Source organism: Plectropomus leopardus, chromosome 7 (assembly GCF_008729295.1).
Source record: "Plectropomus leopardus isolate mb chromosome 7, YSFRI_Pleo_2.0, whole genome shotgun sequence".
NCBI classification, from domain to species: domain Eukaryota; kingdom Metazoa; phylum Chordata; class Actinopteri; order Perciformes; family Serranidae; genus Plectropomus; species Plectropomus leopardus.
In genome coordinates this window covers 35063592-35089803 of record NC_056469.1, presented here as the reverse complement: position 1 = coordinate 35089803, position 26212 = coordinate 35063592, and the positions used below count along the sequence as shown (strand labels likewise).

The 26212-nt window shown below is 41.0% G+C and overlaps 2 protein-coding genes across 2 annotated transcripts; one reads left to right on the top strand and one right to left on the bottom strand.

The window, feature by feature from the left end:
• Positions 1–2058: 2058 nt before the first annotated feature.
• Positions 2059–15574, bottom strand: dcst2 (DC-STAMP domain containing 2). Its single transcript, XM_042489989.1, has 17 exons — positions 15474–15574; positions 14433–14689; positions 13504–13674; positions 13313–13414; positions 12598–12792; positions 12273–12338; positions 11983–12196; positions 11588–11745; positions 11175–11339; positions 10935–11102; positions 10511–10611; positions 7783–7886; positions 7551–7559; positions 6745–6869; positions 3591–3684; positions 2374–2511; positions 2059–2257 (listed from the first exon to the last, which is right to left on the bottom strand). Exons 1-17 carry the CDS (start codon positions 15572–15574, stop codon positions 2059–2061), a joined length of 2367 nt encoding a protein of 788 aa, XP_042345923.1.
• A 386-nt stretch (positions 15575–15960) lies between these two features.
• On the top strand, positions 15961–24770 carry dcst1 (DC-STAMP domain containing 1). The gene is made up of 15 exons (XM_042489988.1): positions 15961–16045; positions 16451–16576; positions 17284–17358; positions 17452–17580; positions 17775–17914; positions 18421–18595; positions 18710–18853; positions 19480–19607; positions 19692–19846; positions 19928–20027; positions 20130–20225; positions 20886–21012; positions 21518–21634; positions 22967–23076; positions 24684–24770. The coding sequence occupies exons 1-15, from the start codon at positions 16003–16005 to the stop codon at positions 24768–24770; spliced, it is 1752 nt and encodes a 583-aa protein (XP_042345922.1). The 5' UTR covers positions 15961–16002.
• The last annotated feature ends 1442 nt before the right edge of the window (positions 24771–26212 follow it).

Sequence of the window (26212 nt, the reverse complement as noted above, 5' to 3'; positions counted from 1 at the left end):
AGCGACTGAGAGCTGCGCACCGTTTCCTGCTGAGAGTCCTCCCACTGCGCGCGCGCACGCACACGCGCGCACGCACACATGCACACACACACTCGTGTATCTGAGTGTTTGTAAAACTTTTTGTTGACATGCTTTTTTTCTGTTTCTGTTTGTCTTTAAAGTTTCTTTGTGTCTTAGCTCGAGGTTGTTATCAGCCACACCCAACACACACACACACACACACACACACACACACACACACACACACACACACACACGCACACACACACACACACACACACACGCACACGCACACACACACACACACACACACACACACACACACACACACACACACACACACAGCTGCTGGACATCACAGTATTTACAGTTACTGTTAAAATGAGATGAAAACTGTGAAAAAAAAGTCCAAGTACCCAAATACAACTTTGAGGTACTTGTACTTTAATTATTTCTGCTACTTTATGCATATACTGTGCTAAACTTGTTTTTGATAATTTAAAGTTACTTTGGAAATTCAGTTTATTAATACAAAACATAATCAATTTAATAAATGATTATATATTATTATGAATTAAACTCATTTGAGCTCCACCTTCACCAGCTGCAACTTTAATGTGATGAACACATTAATGCATCAATAATCACAATCCAATAATATAATATTCTACATATTTAGTACTTTTGATACTATAGATATATTCTGCTGGTAATACGTTTGTACTTTTACTTCACTGATATCCTGAGTACTTTTACTTGCAGGAGTATTTTTCTCCTGAAGATAGCAGCTGATAGGAGCAGGAAGTCAAACACACCTGAGGCAGTTTTCCTCTGAATGTTATCTGTGTGTTTCAGAGCTCAACGCTGAGTGCAGCACTGAAGCATGATGGGAGAGTGGCGGTGAAAGGGGTGCAGGAAGTTCAACAGGTAAGATTCAAATAAATGAACTGAGACCTGAAAGTGACCAATCACAGCTGACATTATTTAACTGTTGTTGAGCATTTTAAACTTGGTGCTTTATGATAAAGTTTGTTCTTATAATTATACATATTTATTATTAATAGAATAACTGTTTTGTAGTCTGTGCAGCAACAGAGTACTCTACAATAAAGTATCCATTTACTCTTACTTTTATTTAAGTAAGAAGTCAGAATCAGGTTTATTGTTTATTTATTTTATTTTTAAATTTATTGTCACAATCTTTCTCATCCGGAGGGTCCTGCAGCAGACTGCAGCCAATCATCTTCTCTGCTTATGATCAGCTGTCCTCGGCAGCTGAGACTTTACAGTTTCCATCAGTGTTGTTGTTTTTCTCCTCAACTCGTTCACACCTTCACTCGTCTCCAACTCTCCAGCTCTACTCTACTCTACTCTACTCTACTCTACTCCAAAAAAAGCCGACCGTGTACTAAGAGGTACTAAAAGGTGACATGAAACACTGCAGACCACTGATTGGTCAGAGAGAATCGTCACTGCGTCATTGCATCATCAATGTGCAGAAAGCACGGAAAACCCTGAACAGCGCAAACCCATGCCCGCCATTTTTAAACAGTTACATTTTTCCAACAGTTATTGTAGTGGCCACAGTTTTATATCTTTTTTGTCCTTTTCTCTCTGCGTGCTGGAGCGGGCTGTCGGACCATCAGCTGTTTGATCCGCGATGATGAAATGCTGTGGCTGTCAAACACTCAGCTGTTCTACGGTCAAAGTTGTTTGCTTTTTTACATGATTGTTCAACCCTTCTGCCCTCGCTGCGTTTTGGTGTGAGATTTTCGTCGCCGTCATGAGAGCGTGAGACACACGGCAGATGCGTGGGAGTTGGCAGCCCCGGTGGGGAAGTGCTTTCGATTATTTTTCAATTAAGCACTACTCCTTAAAAAATATTGTTCTCATTCTTACATTTTATAACATCTTGGCCACGGGTCCGGATAGGACGAGGCTTTGGTCCGGTCCTGGACCACCATCAGCTAGTTGGTGATGCTGATGAAGACCCTTAATAAAATATTAAAAGACATGAATTCATATTTCATATTTTTTTTCATGCTTTAATTACTTTTATTACAAAGTGAACCCTCTGCTCAAACCAACAGGCAGTTCTGAGTCAGGGTCCTGGAGGGTCCTGGAGGGTCCTGGGGGGTCCTGGAGGTGTTGGAGACAGTCCAGTCTGTGTGTGACGACGGTTTGGAGGCCCCGGTCCTGGAGGCTGAAGGAGCAGAAGGAGTCGTCGGGTCGTTCCTGGTTCGTCATGTCTGCTTCACTGACAGCAGCCAGGGCGGGAAAACAGAAAATGCAGAAGATTTGGAGGTAAAACCTCCAAACAAACACACCAATAATCGAGTGATCAGATGATCAATAACCTGCAGTGAGTCCTACCCGAGCTCAGAGTCACGGCGATCACTGATGGCGTCACGCTCTCCGTCGTCCTTCACAGTTCTCACTCGGCTGTTTGAGCGCTCAGTTCGACGTGTTGCCATGGAGATCGTCCTCTGCTCTTCGTCGTCACTGGAGCCGCTGAGAGAAACAAGCACAAAGTCTGAGGCAGCAGTTTTATGAATTATGTGTTTATGAGACCGTCCTCCCCGAAAACACGACCTAAAAGCTGCTAATTGCGACCCGTATTTATATTTATTGATAGGCGGCGACTTCTAGCAGCCGGAAAAATTCTGACGGAGAAAAGTCAGGTGACAGTCCAGTCGCCAGAAGAAAATGTTGGCATACGTTTCTGCAAACCACGATATATCACATTTCTATATTTAATGCGTGTCATCAACATTTCTAAAGTAACGTAGAATCTGAGCTGACTCCGTCATCAGGAGCTGGAGGGGATGTTGGATTTCGTGTCGTCTCAGTGAGAAACCTGCCAAGTTGCAGACTAAGTTAAAAACCGACATACAGCAAAACCAGTCGCGATTTAGTGCTTCAGTGCAGCTTTTTTCCAGCAGATTTTTAGGTATCAAAAGTGGGCGTTTTTCAGCGACCCCTCACTGTTTGTCCTTATGTGATTCTGTCACCAAACCTGAGTCCTTTCAGCCCAAACATGATCTTTTCCTGACTAACCACACGTAACCACAGCATTATTGAAAAGTAAAGTTTCACTATATCTGCTGTCTGATAAAACCCCTCTGCCACCAAAATTCGCAAGTGTACGCAGGTTTCTTTACTACAACCCGCTACATTTAGAAAATTAAGTATTAATTACTTTAAAAAAAAGGAAAAAACTAGGAAAAAGTATGATCATAATTACATATTTAAAGTTATGTTATAGAATTATTATAATTATTTGTGCATTTTTCTGAGTCATGATTGCTTTGTTTGTTTTTTTAAAACTTTTTTGTTTTTGTTTCTTCCTTTCTTTCTTTCTTTCTTTCTTTCTTTCTTTGTTTCTTTCTTTATTTCTTTTTTTCAAACTAATTTTCAGGTAATTTTCTTTCACTTTTCATTAATTTCTTACTCATTTTGGGGTCTTTTCTCCTTGAGTTGCTTACAGCCTTCTTCCCATATTTTTCAAAAAAATCAAGGTTCAGATGTCAAAGGGTTAAAGAATTATTTCATTGTTTCTTTAAAATCACTCAGAGGACTGTTACACTCACAGCTCGTCCTCGCTGTCTTCCTGGCAGGTCAGAGGTCGCGGGCAGACGACACACGTGTTTCCCAAACTGTGGAAACATGGCCGACAGTACACGCCTGCAAAAACAAAACAGCAGCTCGTAAAAAAGAAAAAAAAGACACTGAGACACTCAGAGAGCTGCGAGCTGGGACAACACGCCGAGGACAGGAAGTGGAAAATGAACTGCAGCTTCACTTCAGACTCACGTGATAATTTGGACATTTAAAGTGAGTCAACAGGAAATCAAAGGTAAGAAACAACAGAAGTACCAGTTAACCCTTTGAAATCATCACTTTTCTGGTGCTGCATTCAGGAGCACTATAACCTTTGGATGCTGAGCACATTGGTTTGATTTATTTCAAAAATCCTGGTAAAAAAAGGCAACGTATATTTAATAAGTATCATCAACAAACGCACATTACACATAATCAGTGAATTTATAAAAATACATTTTAAAAAGTTATGGAAAATGGTCCAGAGAACTTTATTCATATCATGATTAGATATTTGAAATCATTTTATTTTCCAGAATTCTTATTTATTTCTTGATTTTAAGCAGTTTTGGGGTCATTTACTTGTTTGATTTCTTGTTTAAAAAAATATTTATTTTGCTACTTCATTACTGTTATTTTACATTTTGTGCCATTTTTTTGTTAGTTCGTTTTGTTTTGGGGAATTTTTTGAGGGTAATTTTTGTATACTTTTGACTAATTTTTTGCTAATTTTTGAATAATTTCCTCTGGAGTTGCTCTCTGTCACCTTGCAATGCTTTTGAGAGAAATTAAGCCAATATGTCCGGTTTCAAAGGGTTAAATGTGTTTAGAAAAAGCAGTTTACAAACAGTGAGAGCAGATATCTGAAGTCCGGTCACAGAGTCATCAACAGAAGCATTGCCACGATAAACAGGAATTATCAAACTCATTTTACACATCTGTACAGATGTGTGAAGTCACAGTGTGTGATTTTGAATTTCAATAACTTGCGTCTTATCTTCAGTCTCTTCGGCCTGTTTAGACATTTTTGGGGGAGGAAACAATGTGAGTTGGAACAAACAGAAGCTCCAGATCAAAACGTAATTATTAATCTTAAAGGAAAAACAGATTTTAGAAATTAAACCATAAAAATGTTGAACTTTCTGTCCGTCATCAGAGGCCCAAACACCAAAATGACGTCAAAGAACTAAAAACAACAAAGCCAGACTGCTGCTTAAGTGATATTTTCAAAATGTTGATAAAACACAATTACGATATGACTGTGTTTCCACTGAATGATGTCATGTGACTTCTCCTCTGGTGATAACATCCCAGTAACCATGGCGATGGATGTTCAAAACATCAGCAGCTTCATTTCTATTGCAGCCACCGCACTAGCCGTCATTATTTCCCGTCAATTCACAATTTCAGTTTGCACAGTTTGAGAGTAAATGGAAACCTGCCGAGCGCTCGACAATATTCGTCATTCAAAAAGGGGAAACCGGAAGACCTACGACTGCGAATAAACCAACACGTTCTCATTCCAAGTCGTCTCATTTTGATGCTTTGCAGTGGACTTCCACGTCTACATATTTCGTTCTACGTATCCTTCTGCGTTTGCAGTATTTGACGACTTTGGAATGAGAACGGGCTGAGTCAGGGTCCTGGAGGGTCCTTGAGGGTCCTGGAGGGCTTTAAAAAATGTTTGTGGTTCTCTCCTGGAGACGAGATCCTCCAGCCGGCCTCCGATCGTAGCAGAAGTCATTTCTAGTTTTCTTGATTTATTTATAAAGTTATTTAGTACACTGTCACGTTATCGTACGCTGCTGGACCCGAGTCACTAGATCAGTTCTTTTCATGCGTCAACATCGACTGAATGACAATAAAACGAACCTTGAACCTCGAAATAATCGAGTTCAGGTAGCTCAAAATCGTGCTGAAGTACTTGATGTCTCTCTGTCGCACCCTCAGTCTGTCTGTAACCGCAGCTGTGGACACTGAAGGGTTAACTGGCCTCAGGTCAGCACTCAGCTACAGTTACAGTCTGTTATCTGTCTGACTTCAGCTGAGTCAACAGCGACACTCCCTCAGCACACACACACACACACACACACACACACACACACACACTCTTCAACAATAGAAGAATTCCTGTGTGTTAAATAAGGGTTAAAGTCTCTCTGACTCTGATCCTCAGTGACTTTAAATGACTCACTGAACTTTTATTCCTCATCCGATCGTTCAGACCGTTTTACGTCGTCTTTGCAAATTTAAGTTAGCGAGCAGCTTCTACATTGATGAAGCCTCTTATGATGAAACATTATTGTGACGCCGCGTTACTCCGCGTTACTCCGCTGGTCGCTTGTATCCATCCACAGTCCCGCCCGCTCTCTAACACAGAGAGTTTCTCTGAAGTTATTTCCTGGATTTATGCAGAGCTCTTCAGAAAGTCACTGGTGCTGCAGTTTGAGTGGCTGTTTTTGTGCGAGATACGTTTAATTTTTTGAAATTGTCCCGGCGTCTGGTCGTGCCGCCAGCTCAGCTCACGTCGCCGACATCCCACCGTGCTTTGTGCGGGAAATCAGTCGCTTCCCAAAACACAGTGAACGGGAGCGGATTTCTGGTCGCGTGAAGTGGCGTACGGTGGGGCAGCACCCTGAGAGCCAAAAACTGCAGTTCCTCTAACGTCCACTTGAGACCGACTCCGAAACAGAGTCAGGTCCCACTGACCCCCGTGTTAAAATGGGGGTCTACTCCACAGCTCCACAGCTTTGGTCTCCATCAGATCACATGACCCTGATCAGCCGAAACGCGTCGCTCTAATAAAGTCGTTCTTTAAACAAACTGTTGCTGCAGCTCTTCGATCTCTTCAAGACTTTCTTCATTCTCATGCACCTCGGAAGTTAGTGAAGTAACAGAAACCTCCAAACCTCTGCTTCCATGAGGCTCACACACCGGAGACGCACAGCGGCCGAGTGTCACTGTCAAACATCTGAAATACTATTTTAAATGTCAAACATCTGAAATATTATTTTAAATGTCAAACATCTGAAATATTATTTTAAATGTCAAACATCTGAAATACTATTTTAAATGTTTGACAGTGACATCTTTTCTTTTTTTTCAGAAACACGTATTCTTCCTCTGCGGATGCACGATCTCTACCTGGACACTGTGGGAGATCACAGGAGACCATGTTGTCCTCGTCCTGTCTCACCACCTCTCCACAGGACAGACAGCTGACTGAGGACAGACCCAGCAGCTGAGACAGGTGGACACCTCCAGGTAACCTGAGACACACACAGATTTCATTAAACTTGAGGTGCCAGAAAAACTTCACAGTCAGTGACGGAGAGGACCGAAGCTCTGACATCAGACTGTGGGTCAAGTGTTTCATTAACCCTTTGAAACCTGCGCAAAGACATGGGACGAATGCAATGAGCAACTTAAAGGGAAATGACAGAAAAAAACAATAGAAGGTACAAGAAAATTTAAATATCAAAACACTGTCATTTTTTAAAATGATGATTCACACAGATCCACTGACAGCTATTTTTGTCGTAGCAGGAAAGAAAATTAAGAATTTGTCAGGAACTCAAAAATAACAAAATTTATAACTTTATCAGCACGGAAACTGGTCCTTCTCCAAATGAACGAAGTCATATTTTTCTATCTTCTTGTTTCTTTTGGTAGCCAATCACAACGGGCCTTTATTTCTTCACTTTGTGCAACTGCATGTTTGTTTGCTTTTTAATGTTTCTGTGTGTGTGTGTGTGTGTTAGCGTGTATGAACATGTGCCCATATGTGCGCATAAGCGCACATATGGACACACGCACATACAAAAAGATAAGGAAATGACCCAAAAATAATGACCCTAATAATCCTTTAGAAACAATTTCAAATATATATCTCTGGAAAAATCCTCCCCAACTTCCCCAAATTCCCTCCCTGCCTTTTTTCACCAGTTTGCCAAGGGTTCAAAGGGTTAAATAATGTTGCACAACTCAAGTGATGTCAAACCAGGTTTCAAAGGGTTAACGTAACAAATCACAGATCAAAACGTCACGGTTTGCTGGTTCGATTCCTCTGCTGGTATGTTGATGGTAAACTGCAGAGTGACTCTGAGATTAAATCAGAAAACGTGTTTGTACCGCAGCAGGAGAGTCTGAAGACGACTCCCTCCTCCTCCTCCTCCTCCTCCTCCTCCTCCTCGGTCAGCTCGGCTCCTGGCTGTAGACCTCCTCAGGGCTCGTCCCTCCTCCCTCCTCTGATCCAGGATCTGCTGCCGGAGGAACCGGATCCTCTCCTGACAAACACACAAACAACAACACACCTCTTCAGTTTTACATTTCACTTTCTCTCCTCAACACATTCAGGTTTTTATCTCCTCGTCTTACAGACTCTGAATGCTGCCGAGGAGCCTCTGAGCAGCACAGACTCTGTGTGTGTGCGTGTGTGTGTGTGTGCGTGTGTGTGTGTGTTAACATGGAGCGTGAGGAATGATGCAGAGATAAACTGACATGTCGTAACAGCAGACCGACTGCTGACTGATGGACTGACGCTGAAGCCTGAACAGAGCAGCTTTGTGTGTTGAGCCCGCGGCGCTTTTTAACTGAACGTCTTCGTGATGCAGCTGCGCTGCAGGTTTCTGTGTTTTTAAAGGACAACAAATCAGGTAAATGTAGATTGCAAAAAGTGTTTAGATGTGGTGAAGTAGAAGTATAAAGTAGCAGAAAATAGAAATACTTAACTATCCTGTCATAAATTTTATAAACTACAGTATTTGAATTAATGTACTTAGTTATGATCCATCACTGCTCCTGCTGCTACTGTTACGGACGTAAAGGTCAAAAATCAGCGACTCAAACCCATCGGTTCACGTTAAAACTTTATTTAAAAGCTCTGCTTCAGTGAAAGACTACACTCATGTTATTTTGTCATCTACTGTAATTTAATTATTTACGACATCTGTGCGCCCTGGAAGAGGGATCCCTCCTCAGTCGCTCTTCCTGAGGTTTCTACCTTTTTTTCCCATTATAGGTTTTATTTGGGGAGTTTTTACTAAGTCGATGTACGAACATTGTAACACTTTATAGTTTGAAAAGTTACACAAAGCTCTGACAGTTAATCTGTTTTAAATTAGTCTGCTAAATTTTGTTGTGCGTCTGAAAAGATAAATGTCCTCATTTTATGGAGGATATTGAAATTCTCTCGGGCCGAGCTGAGGGGAGCTCACGTGTTTTTGTTCCAGTGCTGCTCAAACCGACAACGAAATGTTAACGAAATGTTAATAACTGCTGGGTAAGATGATCATTTCTGTCACTGTGTGTGTGACAGGTGCAGCCGTAAGTTCACAAACACTGAAATGACATTCGTCCTCTGCAAAAAAAAAAAAAAAATAAAGTTGAACACTGAATACCTACCCAGTTAACAAATACCTGCATAGCCAAATATTTAATATCTTTGGATCTGGCCCCAGAACTCAGCATTCATTACTCCACCATGAGACGTCTCTAATGTCGTTTCCGCTCATATTTGGCGTACATATCCTGATTGCTCCTGATTGGGCAATGCTACAGATGTTTCCTAGCAACAGATTGAAACACCACTAAAGTCTTTAAGAGCTGAGACATTTCTGATTTTTTTAATAGAGCGACCTGATGTTTGAAAGTGGTTTCTGAGGACTCTGTGAGGCGTCTCTGGGGAGCTGCCGAGACTGCAGAGCGGTGGTCTCTGCTGTGTCGTGTGCTGCCTGTTTCTTAGTGTGTTTTCGGGGTCTTTGAGACTCTGCAGGTCTCAGGGGGACTCGTTCAGACCTGCCTCCTGCTTCATTCTGCAGATTCTTCCCATGCCTCTCTGCGCTGTGACCTTTCACCCAAAACCGCTGCTCCTTCTCCGAGGGTCTGATAACAGCCTGTCTGTCTGTCTGTCTAAAAAACACACCTGTACAGTGAGAACAGGAGGGGGCGGGGCTTACAGGGGGCTTCTTCTCCTCCTGCTGCATGTCACCTGATCTTCAGGGTGATGAGGTCAGAGTTGAAGGATCAGATTACACCGTCTTTTTGACTTTCATCCAAAATCCCTCCAGAAAACTTGTGTGTGTGTGTGTGTGTTCTTGCACATTCCACATTGTGGGGACTGAAACATGTATTTTAGGACCAGAGTGAGGACATTGTTGGAGAGTGAGGACATTGTTGGAGAGTGAGGACATTGTTGGACAGTGAGGACAGTGTGGGTGGTTCTCACTTCTTCAAATGCCTGTTTGAGAGTTAACACTTGGTTGTAATGTTGGTGGGACAATCGGGGGGTTGGGGTTAGGCATTTCATTGTGATGGTATAGGATAAGGGGCATTTTGTAATGCATTATTTCACCCCTCTGAAACCTGGATCACCATCAGCTGTCTCGAGCTGCCTTCCACATATTTAACCCTTAACTCTGAGCAAAGTAGTTTGATTTCTTTCAGAAACAGGAAAAAGAGGTTATCAGTAGTGTGGTATGAAATATCCTGCAATCAGTCATTGAAAGGTGACAAACAAATGACCTCAAAAACTATCAAATAAGTAGCAGAAAATATCCCGAAATCTATATTCATGATTACATATTTAAAATTAGGCTGTAGAAAAAAATATTGTTATTATTTATATTTTTCATTTTAGACTTTTTTTCTGATAATTTCCTGTTTTTGTTCTTTTCCTTCTTTTTATTCTAATCTTAGGTCATTTTTTGTAGCTTCTTATCAATTTCTTACTTATTTTGGATCATTTCTTGATAAATTGCTCATTGCCTTATTTTCATGTTTTTAAATGAAATCAAGCCAATTTGCTCAGGTTTCACAGGGTTAATTGAAGTCCTCACAAAGACAGAAGTACAATAATGTGTGTGTGCATGTGTGTGTGTGTGTGTGTGTGTGTGTGTGTGTGTGTGTTTACCAGCTCTCTCTCTGGATGATAGGAGGCACAGACGAGTCGTCTGCAGCGCTGCACGAACCCTCCGGTCAGAGAGATGAGCAGAGCCAGACCCAGCAGGAACCCTGCAACACAAACCCGGACCAGTAAACACCAGTAACACCAGTGGAACCAGTGGAGACACCTGCTGCTGGAGGTTAAATGCCTTGCTGAAAGGCCTCTCAGCAGGAGGAGGTGACTGTTTCATTTCTGCCCATTTAACTTTGCTTTTTGTCTTGAGAATCATCTGATTTTTTTCAGTTATTTTCTTATTCTTTCTTTCTTATTTTTCTTTATCTTTTCTTTTTCTTTATTCTAAATCTTAATAACAGTTTATTTATGTTTTGCTTTGTGCTTCTTCCATATTTAGGCGTCATGTCTGTTTATTACAGCGATCACGTTTTCTCACCCAGGACGAAGCATTTGTTGTAGTCCGGCTCGGACGGCTCAATCAGACACTTCCTGCTGATCACCGTGACGTTTCCTCGCTGCAGGACGTCAAACGAAGCCACCAGGTCTTTGTAGATGTCTGAGGCGTAACCCGACCCGTTCACCTGCACCGCCACCGTGACCGGAGCTGATAGGGCACATGTCACCATGGTTACCAACGCTGTGGCTGACACTCACAGTCATATTTGTATTATCTCACCTCTGGCCACGATGTCCCCCTTCACCTGGTGGTGCACCTGATCCAGCATCCAGAACACAAGGAAGTCCAGCGCCACCAGCAGGCCGCCCATCACCAGGTGTCTGAGGACCGAGGCCACACCCACCAGCACCGCCCGCCGCTCCCGGGACGTCAGGTGAAATGAAACTGCACAACAGATGCTTCAGTTTACTTCAGCTCTGTTCAGCTTCAGGTCACAGGACTTTTTTTTTTCATGCAACAGAACTGAACACACATTTAGGCAAAAGTGATGACATCATTCATCATCAGCCAATCAGGACACAGTCACCTGCTGACGTTAATCAGAGACGATCATATTCCTATTATGATTACTTAAACACAAACACACACACACACAAACACACACACACACACAGACCCACAGGTGTACAGACGTGGTGTGATGTAGGTCCTGGCCTCTCTGCGTGTGATTGGCAGGACTGAGGCTCCGCCCCCTGAGGTCACCTGTTGGTCGAGCTCTTCGAACTGAGCGGTGATGTAGATGTTATCAAAATCGAGCTCACGGAGAAATCTGCGTCTGTACCACACTGCCCTGCGCACACACACACACAAATATAATGACAACTGTAGTCTTTATACATTGTTCAGTTCAGTTAAGTAAACTGAAATAAACTGATGCGTGTACATGAAGCAAACTGAAGCGAGTAGATGAAGTAAACTGAAGTATTTGGATGAAGTAAACTGAAGCGAGTAGATGAAGTAAACTGAAGTATTTGGATGAAGTAAACTGAAGCGTGTGAATGAAGTACACTGAAGTGTGAGTCCTGACCTCAGGAAGGAGCATGCGAGCAGGACGAGGCCGCCGTAGACCAGAGGTTCGCTCAGCTTCTGAAACACCTGCAGTTCAGATGAAAATTCGTCCATGATGTCGTGAGACACCTGCTGCAGAGAGCGGCTGATGTTGGTGTCCAGGTCAAAGGTCACCGAGGCCGAGATGTTGAAGTCAAACTCCCGCTTCATTCGCTCAAACGCTGCGACAGTGGCTGAAGGAGGACAGCGACGGGATTAAAGTTAACAAAGTCAATAAAGTTAAAAACAGAATTTAATAAACGAACTTACGAGCTGCCAGACGTTTCTTCAGATGGTTGGCGATGTAGGCGGGGATGACGCAGAAAAGCTCGGCAGCTAAAACAGACGTGCACTTTTACTAAATCAATCTTAGAGATGAATATCTGAACTGAAACCAAAAATAGTTGTAATTATTGAAAAGTCAGTCGATTATTTTTATGATTTTTGATCTATAAATGTAGTAAAAAATGTCCATGAACAGGATCCAGCTGCAGACTTGATATCTGATACCTCACTCGAACCAACAGGAAGAGAGTCAGATTTAAGGCTTTATATTCTGGTGACATCACAATGACATCATCGACATAATACGCACCGCGGGCGAGGCCACAGAGTGGCAGGAAGCTGTCCACGATATCACACAGGAAGTTGAACTCTCCCAGCAGGTCTGAGCAGTCGGCTCGAGCTTCAGCGAACACCGCCCGGCACTTCCTGTACGGAGAACCAAGTTTGGCGTTGCACACGTCACTGATGTCCACCAGGAAGTGGAGGACGTTCCTCAGAGTGCGCGCTGCAGGGTCAGAGGTCAGAGGTTATGGCTGTATTATGTCAGAGAGAGAGAGAGACAGAGGGAGGGACTAAGAAAATTTTAGAAGTTAAAAATAATTTTAAAAAAAAAAAGACTTTCCAGAAAATTATCTTTATAATTTTAGTATTTTAATTATTGTTAACTTTTTTTTTTTATCTATGTATGTATGTTTTAAAAAAACTTTTTCCTCTTTGTAAATTTTAGATAATTTTCTTGGAGCTCATAACTTCTTCCTGTGTTTTTGAAATAAATCAGCCGATTCTCTCAGGTTTCGGAGGGTTAGAGACAATAATCTTTTTAGTGAGAGAGACTCCCTAACATCCTTAAAGTCTCCTTGAACCTCATCAAACTTAAACAAAAACCTTTTCAAAAACCCCTTAAAACTTCTGAAACCTCCACGAGGGCAGCAAATCCTTTTCAGGAACCTCTAAAATTTCTCTTTATGTATTTTGTGATTCATCTCATTTTTGTTTAACTACAAAACACTTTATAAACATCTCACCAACATGGCGGACGCTGTCAGTCAGAGTGTCGATGAAGTCCTGAACTCTTCCCGCTACAGCGTGAGCGTTACTGCTGATCTCTCTGATTCTGCCCAACACGGCTGCAAACACACAAAGACACGTTTAAAACTACTGTTACTAACTGTATTTTCACTACGTTGTTATGAGGGTGGAGGTGGGCGGGTCTTACAGAAAAGGGGCGTGGCTGCTCTCTGCATCAGTTCCTGTGTTTGATTGGCCGCCAGCTCGGCTCCACACAGTAGACTGGCGGCGGCTCGCTCTGTGTTTTCTAACGTGTTGGTGAGAGGGCCGGTCAGCAGCACCGACATGAACAGGAAGAGGAGGAACTTCCTGCCGTGAGCTGAAACACGAGAGGAGCGTTACTGTGATAGGCTGAGCACGGCCACGCCTCCATCCAAAGCCCCGCCTTAATTTGGGAGCCGCCCCAAATAAAATTTAATGCATACAAAAGTTAAAATAATCATCTGCAGATTAGATAACTTTAATACAATACAAAAAAGCAAGCAAGAAATATCATCAATTAGAAAAATAAAACGAGGTAAATTCAAATAATATAATCATAAAAAAAAACAGGATAAAATGTCTTAAGTGTGACACGGGTCATTTCCTAAAATACAAGTAGTTTGAATTTTTACAGTTTAAAAAGACGGTCATCTTGTTTTTAAAATTTATACAAAAAAAATAAAGTTGTGATAAAGTATGATAATTAACTATAATACAATTCTATGAGGTCAGGTAGTTTGAATGAATTTTTACTGTTTAAAGAGACAGTCAGCTTGTTTTTAATATTAATACAAAAAATGTTAAAGTTCCTTTAAAGTGTGAGACAGGTAAATACCCAAAATACAATTCTATAAACTCAAGCAGATTACATTTTCCAGATAGTCAGCTTGTTTTTAATAAAAATTAAAAAAAAAAAAAAAAAAAAAAAAGGATAGCGTGTCTTTTTAGTGTGACACAGGTAATTAAAAGTTAAAATACTTTGAACACAATAGATTTGTCCTTATTATTTCCTTTTTTGGATGAATTAAACAATTATACAGCACTGAAGTACTGGAGTAAATATAATGAATAACTTTTCACAGGTGATGAACTGACCTGAGCACAGTGAAGGCAGCAGCACGGAGACGTCGGCGCGGACGCCGGCGGACAGTCCCATACCAAAGGCGGCGAGGACGGCCACGGTCAGCGTGGTGTAGACGCACAACCACAGAGGCTGTTTCTGCAGGAAGAGAGCTGTGAGTCCGTACAGAGACGCCAGCAGCAGCCCCAAAACGAACGCCACCAAGCTCCGCCCACCCTCCAACAGATGACCTTTGACCTTCCTCCACCTGGCGTCAGAGCGCCTCGCTGACCTGAGGAGGAAACATGGCGTCATCACCGAGGCTAGAAACCAGGCAGTCTTTGGTCTCAGGTCTAACTTACAGCTTACTGCACTGAAGGAGAAATCTGAGGTACTTCAGTATTTCCTTCTACTTGTACTGTACTTCATTTATGTAACTGCTGTAGTTTTTTTCTATTTAAGATTTATACGAACAAAACATAAGAGCATCTGAAATCTGATGATTTGCTATAGATTCAAGCACTGTAGGTCTACTTCAAATATACAAACACCTTTTTCGTTACCGTCATTAACACTTAACCAAAGTCTGTGATTTGTGAAGAAGTACTTTCTTTTAATAGTAATTCTAATCTCATTTCTTTTGCTAACTCTGTAAAACCTGGACTGACATCAGTTTTCTTTTACTATGTTCAGATGCTTTCACAAATGTTTAAAATCTAACAAAAGCTCGCTGTATCTGCACGCCGGTGTTTACATGTTACCTGCAGCCTCCACACACACGTTTAAATCGGACTTGCTGCTTCCTGCTGGCCGCTAAAGTCTCTCTCTGTGTGTCGGGAAGCTTCCAGGCAGCACGTAAACACTCGCGTGCAGAGACTGCGAGCTCTCGTTGTTACTGTGCGAGGCTTCATACATGATTTTTGGGCGAACTGTCCCTTTAAACGTGAATGGCTACCTGTAAACTTGTTTTTATGTGAGAATGAACGAATGAATCACTGCAGATTGAGACAGAGCCCGTTAGCCTTCAGCTCCCCGCTAGCTGACAGCTGCAGTATTTCTCACCTGTGTAAACTCACCTGTGCAGGACTCCTCTGACAACCCGTCTGACTCCGCCCCTCTCCACCTGGACTGTGATGTCACGTTTCATCAGGTGTCTTTTCCTCTTTTCACTCTCCATCTTGTGTTTCTGTCTCACCTCTGTCTCCTGGAAACCAAACAGACCTGATGTCACTCTGAGAGGCTTCTGGAAATCTGAGCAACTGACAACCTGAGCAACTGACAACCTGAGCAACTGACAATCTGAGCAACTGACAACCTGAGCAACTGACAACCTGAGCAACTGACAACCTGAGCAACTGACAACCTGACCAACTGACAACCTGAGCAACTGACAACCTGACCAACTGACAATCTGAGCAACTGACAACCTGACCAACTGACAACCTGAGCAACCCAAACAGCAGCAGCAGTGTGTCCTGCGGTGTGTCCTGCGGTGTGTCCTGCGGTGTGTCCTGCGGTGTGTCCTTCGGTGTGTCCTGTGGTGTGTCCTGCGGTGTGTCCTGCGGTGTGTCCTGCGGTGTGTCCTGTGGACAGGTTGGATGAATCATGTCTCTCAGTGAGCTGCAGAGACCTTCAGCTCCTCACAGCTGTGAGTTCAGAGTTCATCAGCTTCTCAAACTGTTTTTGGACGAATGATGTGAGGAGAGCTCTCTAAGCTAACCATCGCAGTTTAGTCGCCTGCTTTGTGTCTGTCTGTCCAGCTGTTTGTGTCTGTCCAGCTGTTTGTGTCTGTCCTGCAGCTTCTTGTGTCTGTCCTGCAGCTGCTTGTGTCTGTCCTGCAGCTGTTTGTGTCTGTCCTGCAGCTGTTTGTGTCTGTCTGTCCAGCTGCTTGTGTCTGTCCTGCAGCTGTTTGTGTCTGTCCTGCAGCTGTTTGTGTCTGTCTGTCCAGCTGCTTGTGTCTGTCCTGCAGCTGCTTGTGTCTGTCCTCCAGCTGATTCTGTCTGTCCTCCAGCTGATTCTGTCTGTCCTCCAGCTGATTCTGTCTGTCCTGCAGCTGTGGAGAGGTTCAGTTTGACCGTCCTGCCTCCTGCCGTCCATCGATTCTTCTTCAGCCAATCAGGAGAGTCTCAGGTGTCTCACCTGGTCTTCAGGGCGCTCTTTGGAGCGGTGAGCGGTGCAGGTAATGTCCACTGTCTCAGGATAGAGACATGGATAAATATAAATGATGAGTGAGAACCTGGAGACATGTGTTGATGTCTCTGAGTTCCTCTTTAACTGGCTGATTTCATTTTCCTCTTAAAATTTGTTCGCCATCCAATTTTTTAAATATGTAATTAATTTTTTAAAAATTGAATTATTGTTTCAAAGCACATTTGTAATTATGATAATTATTCAGTTTATTTTATTTCATAATTCCTAAATGTTCAGTGTATTTTTAAGTATAATAAAAAGTTCAAGTTTCTAGTATTTGTTATTCCAAAAAATGTATTTTAAAATTTATTTTACTTTTATTGTAATATTATTTAATTTTTGGTATTCAATTTTTTTTCAAATTTTATTTTGTTTTTATGATTATTAAATGTTTAACTTATTTTTAATCATATTAAAACTTCTTATTATCTCATATTTATTATTCTTAAAATCTTTATTTTTAAATGCATTTTTGATTATAATATTTTTTAATGATTTATTCGATCACAGAGATTATTATAATTAAATTATAAAATGGATTTCTTGTTTTTATTTCACCTTTTTCAGATTCAGTGTATTGATGGAATGATTGCTTAAATTAAACACGGTCTACACAGCTGCTTATTCTGTCCACTGAGCTGCAGAAACAAGTGATTTGTTATTAACCCTTCATGTACTTCCTGTCCTGTCCCTCAGTTCTCTTCATGGGAGTCTCTCACAGCCTCCCGCTGACCTTTGACCTGAAGCTGACAGCAGCCATTTTCTTTATCGGTGAGGTGATGAAACTCTCACATCAGTTTTTTTTTAATCTAAAGTAATGAAACAGCTGTCTGAAATAAACATGTTGGCTCACATCTGCTCCAGCTGTGTGTACGGTGGGTGGAGCTTTGTCCTCCTCCTCCAGGTGTTCGGTCCTCCTGATGTTTCCCAGCATGCTCGGCTCCCGCGGTCGAACATACGTGATGCTGTTCAGCCTGTCGGTGCTCTACAGAGGTAAACTTCACCAAACACAGAAACTCGTGATTGCTTCAGCCTCATATGATATAAAACACTGGTGTATTTTCTTCACGTAGTTTTCTCATTTAATCACAGATAATTGATAACTGATGTACTGTATTAAACTGTGCTGTAATCTTAGGCAGTTTAATGGCAATGATATTAAAATGTGTCTGTTTTATGTATTTCAGGTCCAGTTTTTAACATCCAGCGTAACGTGGAGACAGCTGCTCTGTCTCTGAGCTGTAATCTGGATCTGCAGGTTCATCACAGCAAGTTACTGTGGAGAGACGCCATCAGACCGTTTCTGCTCATCACACAGGAGCTCATGGTGAGAGGACGTCTCGTCCACACTCACAGCGAACGGCTGCTTTATGAAGCTGGACTCAGACACACTGACACTTTCAGATTCATGCAAACATCATCTCACACCTGAGGCTGATGGGAACGTCAGAGTTCTGCAGGTATTTCAGCCAAATCACCAGAAAAAACAACAGCTGGTATTTTATGTTTCTGCAGACCGCGGGTATGTTACATTGGTGTGTATTTTGTATCGGATCAATCGATCAGTCTTTATTTGTAAAACACTTTTTATAAAAGCGAAACTGTAACACAAAGTACCTCATAAAAATAAAAATCCCTTATATACACACACACACACACACACACACACACACACACACTGTAACAGTAACAGGAGTAAGTGGAAAAAATCCCACAGCAGCAGGAGAGAGGCAGAGTGTGTCAACACTCTCCTTAAAGACAATATATGACAGATCGATAAATTCAGATAATAATAATCCGAGGTCATTGATCCGTCTCGTGTTCCTTGATCAGGATGATGAAGCAGAGTTTCAGTTGGAGGCTCGGAGCGTCAGCAGGAAGTTTCAGAACATCAGAGACGAGGTCGTCCTTCAGTACGGATACGACAAATTCAAACCAAAACAAACAGTCGCCACCGGCAACAGCACACAGGAGCAGTTCACCTCCAAGACCATGATGCAGTGTGATGGTGAGAGGACGTTGTCTTTATTATACACAAGACACATCTGACACCATGGGGATGTTACATTTAACAACACTGTGTGTGTGTGTGTGTGTGTGTGTGTGTGTGTGTGTGTTGCAGGTGTGGTGGACGAGGGCGTGCAGCGTTGTGTTGATTGGTTCGGCAAGAAGTGGGAGGAGTGTTTGGAGGCGATCCCTGTCCCCGTCATCAACCACCTCCTCTGCGTCTCCATGAAGTTCCACTTTGTTTGTGACATCCTGAGAGGTGAAAGGTCGTACAGTCACATGTACACATGCAGATGTCAAAACGTCTATTGCTACTGCTTAAAAAGGGCTCAAAATATTCCTTTTTAGTTGAAATTATGACTTTTAAGTGACTTCATGCTGGTTGCTCTTCTGGCTTTTATTTTTTATTACTTTAAATATGCTTTTATTTAGGTTGTTTTTATCTGTTTTTATGCTAATGCTTTTATCTTGTTGAGATTTGTTCCAAATATAAAGTGCATTCAAAATAAAATGTACTATTATTATTATTATTATTACTGATGATGTACCCTTGTCACATCATATGGCGCTGGATGCAGGAAGAATTTATGGTAAATGTACTTCTGCAGAATACATTTACCATAAACACTGATTGGACATCTACATAACAGTTGGCAAATTCTCCTTTTAGAGTTGATTAGATCCATATCACACAGTGAAGCCGCACTAAACTTATGAAAATCTCACAGTCTGCAGGAGGCTTCAAACACGAGTATCAGACAACATGCAGACGATACGCCGTTCTATATCTCTGAATGAACTCTGGTTGAAAATGATGCTGCATGCTTTTTTATATAATTTTTCTTTTCTGCGTTTTCTTCTGCTTCTTTTTTTCGTCTGTGTCAGTGATGACGCCGTGGTGCAGAGAGCAGATCCCCGTGGAGGGAAACTTCGGTCAGCTGTTTGATCAGCTGAACGTTTCAGTGGACCTGCTGTCCCGAGAGTTCAGCACCGAAGTCGTCCTGCAGGTCACTGTCTCTCCGTCAACAACACTCAGAACAAAAACTCTATCGGTTAAATGAAGCCTTACCTATATGACCTCTGACCTCCTGCAGGAGGCGCAGCAGCAGGAGGTGCTGGGTGGAGCTGTGCTGGATCAGGAGTTCACTGAAGCTGTTCGAGGATCCTTCCAGACACTGAAGGCGAACATGGAGCAGCTGCTGAACGTCCTGCAGCTGCTGCTCTCCTTCACCTTCATCACCATCTTCACCCAGTAAGATCTGAAACATGACATCGCTTTTTCTCTCTGCTGAAGCAACAAACACCTCCTCCTCCTCCTCCTCCTCCTCCTCAGGGCGTTTGGTTACCTCAGACAGTACAGGAGGGACGTTCGATTCGACAACGTCTACATCACCACCTACTTCAGACAGATTGACTCCCGCAGGAAGCAAGTGGTAAAAACATCATCATCTGAGCGACAGGATAGAAATTTTAATTTACCTCCAGTATCTCCCAATAATCTCTATTTGTTCTCTTATTTCGTCTAATGCGTTTAGGGGAAACGCTGCCTGCTGCCTCTGGAAAAATCAGAGAAGAAGAACTTCATCGACCCCTGGAGTCCAAAGATCCACCCCATAGAGCTCCAAGAAGTGGTGCGTTCATCAATAATATTGATGTTAATGATACTGATCTTTTATATCTGACCTTAACTTTTAACTGTTAAAACACTGTCAGTCTGTCAGGCATTGATCATTTACTCAAAAATAACTGTAACAAAAAGTATAGCACTTTTTTTAACAGGGTTACAAAGTGCTTTACAGAAAAAAACAGCAGATAATAAGTGCTTTACAGTGGCACAGAAATTCATGAAATACAATACATTAAGAAAATATTAAAATTGCATTCAAACACTTAAAGACGTCAAAGAGCAAAAGCAAGAAAAAAACAGCTTCATTTATCACCTTAGTTTACAAAATGTGCCGACAAATGAGGCAAAATCAGAGGCAAGAAGGATTTCTCACAGAGAAACAGTATTATAAAAGCCAAACACTAACGGCTGAAGACTGAAGACGGCGAGGGCTGACATGCCGAATTTCAGGCTTAATTTTTCCATTTTATGCTACTTTTGAAATATTGCACTTTTTATTAATGCTATCATGTTCCAAGATTTAAACATTAACATGGAAAGTTGAGTGTTTTAATCAATTTGATAAGTTTTTAATGAACACCTACAGCCGTCTGACCGATTTTAACCTCTGTGTGTGTGTGTGTGTGTGTGTGTGTGTGTGTGTGTGTGGGTGTGTGTGAGACAGACCTCGGGTGTGTTTCAGGTGCTGTCGGTCTTTTTGCTGTCAGTCGTCCTGATGACCGTCGACTTCTCTCTGTTCCACGTATTGGACGTTATCAGCAGACACACCTTCACCCAGTTCAACCTGACCAGTAAACACACACACACACACACACATACACACACACACGCACTTACAACGCTGATAAGTCTGAGCTTATGTTATTTACTAACACCAATAGGCCGCAGAATATCCTTTCAGTGGTCACTCGGGGGGGAAAAGGTCATTCAGAAGGTTTACTACTAATAGTACTACTACTACTTAAGGATTTTCCTTACAATGAAGACACATATACAGAGTGTGGTGAAAACACACACACACACACACACACACACACACACACACACAAATCTATCTCCAAATCTAAATGTTTTTCGTTGTGATTTTTCTGGTCAGAGTTTATCAGTTAAAAGTGTAACAGCAAAGGTTCTGTGTGCAGCGTCAGACCCACGTACATATTTCTGTACACGTTTTTAAATTTATGCTGATTCATATATTTGTGTTTCTCAAAAACTGCTGTATAAACAATATAGGGAAAATAATGCAAAAATTCTGTTTGGTCGGAGGGTTTCTGGGTAACTGAGTCCTCTCTGCAGGTCGTCACGATGTGGACATCAGTGTGGGCGGAGCCTCCATGATGGCCCGCCTGCTGAGGAAGACCGTTTCGGCCTTCAACAGTTCGTCCAGCTTCAGCATTCACACCGACAACCAGGGTAGGTCAAAAACTGTTTACTGATTCACTCTGAGTGATGCTGACCTCATCCTCCAACTTACTGAATTAACCCTTTGAAACCTGAGCAACTTGGCTTGATTACTTTCAAAAAATGGAAAAAAGGCAATGAGCAACTTGACAAGAAATGACCCCAAAAGTAGCAAGAAATAAGAAATAACTTACAAAAAGATTTTTTATTTAAGATTATTTAAAAATTAGCAAAGAAAGAGAGAAAAAAACCAAAACAAAACACAAACATTAAAATGACCTGAACATAATAATTAACATTACATAACATAATTCTAAATAAAGTTAAGTTAAAGATAAGTTATAATAATTTTTAACAGCATTTCTTTTTAAGTTGTTTAGTTGCCTTTTCGCATGTTTTCAGAAGAAATCTAATGAATTTTCCCAGATTTTAGAAAATTTAAAATGCCTGCGAAATACATGTGAACGCAGTACATAAAAAACCGATGTCGATCCAGAACGTCCTATTTGATACAAGATGTTTTTCAGGGAGTCCTGGTCCTTTAATCCCTGCAAAGACAAATCTGAGATCCTGTAACCCAGATCGGCTGGTGGCTTCGTCACTCTCCAACACTCACAGAACAGAACTGACAGAATCAGCTGTCCGTTTACTTTTGGCCATATTTTACATTAAACTGAACCAGCAGAGGGTGACAGTCTCACTGTTTACTTCCTGTCTTTCTCTCTTATTGTCTCAGTTTACTCATAAACTCCAAAGAAAAATTGCAGTTTAACCTTTTAAAACCTGAGCAAAGTGACTTGTTTTCTTTCAAAAACATGGGAATAAGGCGAAGAGCAAAGAAAGAAGAAATGACCCAAAAATTTACAAGAAATTAGTAAAAAGTACAAAGAAATGACCTTAAAATTAATTTTTAAAAAAAGGAAAAAGAAAGTTTAAAAAAAGGAAAAAATCCTTTAAAGTTATAATACTTTTGTAACATAATTCTAAATATGTAATTACAATAATAGTAAATGTAGTTTTTCTCTTTTTTCCAGAGACAATCTTCAAAATTTTAAATTACTTTTCTAAATACATTAATTTCTTAAATTTTGTGGGACATTTCTCATCAAGTTGCTGATTGCCTTTTTGCCCAAGTTTTTGAAAGAAATTGTGTCAGTTTGCTTACAAGGTTTTAATACGTGTGAAAGGCAGCAAAAGAAAAGTGACGTCACCTCAGGTTTCAAAGGGTTAACAAGATAATATAATACTAATACACACAAATATAAAGCGATAATAATCTCTCTCTCTCTCTCTCTCTCTGTCCCCCCTCAGTGTGTGTGTCTCCCCCCTCCTCCCTCTCTGCAGGTGTGTACATCAGCTGTGTGTGTTGTGTCCTGTTGGTGGCGCTCTTCAGCTGCCTTCAGGTTTACACCAACCGCCTCCGCCGAGTCATCGCTGCTTTCTACCACCCACAGGTACACACACACACACACACACACGCACACACACACACACTGTCATCACATCACTGAACCTTTAGGACCTTTTTTAAATCTTTTTTTTTTTTTAGATGTTTAAGAAAAATACTTGAAAATTTGCACAAAAAATGGTAAAAAAAAAAAAAAAAAGAAAGAAAAAAGGCCTAAAATATCTACAATGACCAAAAGACTTCAAACTTAAAAGATATGATGAATTCTGTAACATAATTTGAGTATAGACTCCTAATAATCATAAATATCATTCATGGATATTTTTTCCCTTTTTTGGGGGATAATTTTCTTTTATTTCCCTTTTTTCTCTCCTTTTTTTAAACATTATTTTTTAGGGTATTTTTTTTATTGTCACCTTCTACCAATTTTTATTTATTTGCTCTTTGTTTTTTCCCATGTTTTGGATTAAAATTTAAATTTAAATTAAAAACCTTTTTGTTCAGGTTTTAAGGGATTTTCATACTTGTAAAAGGCGTCTGAATGCAGCACAAGAAAATCTGATGTCCATCCAGGTTTGGAGGGGTTAATTTATTGATTAAGTGCTGATTAATTTCAGCTGACAGGTGAGAGTGTGCTGCTCTCTGTGTGCGGTTGGTAGTTGGATTAGATACAGTAATACTCATAGTATTTGTAGTTTCATAGTAAACAATGACGTCACTTCCTCTGCCGAAGTGATGAAGAAGCAAACCGCTCAAATCTCGTTAACACACACACACACACACACACACCGTGTTTAAACCCTGTGAGCTGCTGTAAATCTGATCTGAGAGCAGATTATTGTAAGAGCATTATAACAGCTGACAGGCTGAACTGTGGTCGAGAGACATTCACAGAGAGAGAGAGAGAGACGTTGAGTTTTCTCTGATAAAAACGACCCATTAAACATTTTAAAATTCAAACTCTTTACAGAAACACCGATGTGAGAGCTCATGTTTAGCAGCCGTGATACAAACAGACGCACAGATCAGCGTTTGACTTAAAAAGATGAAAAGCATGAGGACGATTAAATACTCGTTTACTTTCAGTGAAAAGAAAACATCTGTTTATGTCAAAAATAAAAAAAGCAAAATCAGAGATGTGATCTGTCTTATTGTTGGGTGTTTTAACTGTAGCTAATATTGATATTTGTCTTTTACTGTAACTGTATGTAGTGCTTCTATGTATCTTAATGTAAATATTCAGCTTTTTGTCTTATTTTTACTTTAGCTGTTATCGAATGTGTGTAACTTTGATATCTCATCCTTTTTTTTCTTTGTTTTTACCAAAATCTTAATGAAGGACCGCAGCTGGAAACTAGTTATAGCTATAATCTCTGCGTGTGAAACATCAGGTACTACAGCTTCTTTCGAACACACGAAGTGAAACTGTGTTTATTTGCATCGTCCTATCAAATGTAGAGCTGGACCCGACTATTCAGGTGTTTGTTAACTGATCAGGTATTTGGTTTTTAATTTAGGCATTTGGATATTCTTTTTTTTCTGCAGAGGATGAATGCCATGTCAGTGTCTCACACACACACACACACACACACACACACACACACACACACACAAACACACACACACACACTGACTGTCCTGTCTGTCTGTCAGAGGGAGAAGAGGCGCATCTTGTTTCTCTACAACCTGCAGATTCAGAGACGGATATCTTCTTCGCAAAGAAAACGCATCGTCAGCTGAGAAACGAGGAGGAGGAGGAGGAGGAGGAGGAGGAGGAGGAGGAGGAGGAGGAGGTGGAGGTGTCTGACCAGGAAGACGTCCTAAACCTGGACAGGAAGTCCCACCTGCCACTCACTGACTGTAAAGACGAAGAAGACGAAGGTCGGATGAACCTTTTAAAATGAGCATAAAGTAGAAGAAGAGCTGAGTCGTGTTCGTTATTGAGAAGTGAAGCGTATTTTCTTCATCATACGACCTTTTTTTTGGACGTGCTCACATTCTTCTTCTCTGCCTTTGTCTGCACGCTGCTGCATTTATTGAAACATCGCCTCCGCCTGTAGATCGGCGGTGTGTGAGAAACCAGCAGCACCAGTGTCAGTCACATCGGTGCATGCTCGTGCACGTATATTGTGGTGCGCGTGCACGAGTCAAACATGAGGTTTGACTCCTAAAACTCATGAAAAAACTTGTGCTGGAGGTGAAACAGAAAAGCTCTGAGGACAGCTGAGTGCTGCCGGTCACTCAGCTATTCAACACGTTTAAGTTTTGATTTAAACTTTTATGTTGAAAAAAGGAAACTAAAAAACTAAAATGTTTTCTTGCAGTAAAACAGGAAGTGTGAAGATAATTTACAGTTAAAATGCAACACAGAAGGTTTAAATTATTCAACTAACGACTGAACTTTGTGTACTTCTGAAAACTGTGCAGCAGTAACTCTGTGTGTGTGTGTGTGTGTGTATGTGTGTGTGTGATCACATGATCAGATTAGATATGAACAGATGAGTTATGTAACCAGCTGATCCTCAGCAGCACGTGCGGCGCTCGCTTCATTCACTTTTATTTTAATCCACAAACTGATGCAGGATCAGTTCACATCAGCATGATGATGTCATCAGGGTCTCTGTGACCTCACTGACCTGTAACCCTCCTGAACGCACCGTTCGGCTGTCCACCTGCAGCCTCAAACTAATTTTATATTTTTTGATGAATTGTGTCCAAGACTTTGCTCAGAGTGAGAGACGTCTAAACATCTGATATCTGACGCAGACTGATCCTTATATATATATGTATATATATATGTATATACAGTCTCTGCAAAGAAAAAAGTCTTAGGACTCTCAGACAGAGTAAAATAATTATTATAAAATTGGACATTTTGCATTATGAGTACTGTCACTTGTGATACTATAGGTGCATTTGGTTATTAATATTTATGTACTTTTACTGCAGTAAATGATAAGTCTGATTCAGATTTCAGATATATATATATCAGTGACTTTATATCAGTATATCAGTATTAAATAGGGCATACTGTTGCTCTACAATTAAACTAATTAACAGATTTTAAATTAAAATCTTCTCTCTTGAAATTAAATTAAAAAAGACAAAGAAAGAAAGAAAGAAAAATCCCTGTAACTAAAACAGACAAATTTTGTGAATTAAAAAGTGTAATATTTCTCTCT

Excerpts from the sequence above, each read along its gene's own strand:
- dcst1 (XM_042489988.1), top strand. The coding sequence starts at position 16,003 with ATGTCTCTCAGTGAGCTGCAGAGACCTTCAGCTCCTCACAGCT. Across the intron at positions 16,046-16,450 it reads ACCTTCAGCTCCTCACAGCT|CTGTGGAGAGGTTCAGTTTG; the intron begins GTGAGTTCAGAG and ends TCTGTCCTGCAG. Across the intron at positions 18,596-18,709 it reads GACCATGATGCAGTGTGATG|GTGTGGTGGACGAGGGCGTG; the intron begins GTGAGAGGACGT and ends TGTGTGTTGCAG.
- dcst2 (XM_042489989.1), bottom strand. The coding sequence starts at position 15,574 with ATGGAGAGTGAAAAGAGGAAAAGACACCTGATGAAACGTGACATCACA. Across the intron at positions 13,675-14,432 it reads GCTGCCTTCACTGTGCTCAG|CTCACGGCAGGAAGTTCCTC; the intron begins GTCAGTTCATCA and ends CTCGTGTTTCAG. Across the intron at positions 13,415-13,503 it reads AGCAGCCACGCCCCTTTTCT|CCGTGTTGGGCAGAATCAGA; the intron begins GTAAGACCCGCC and ends GTGTGTTTGCAG.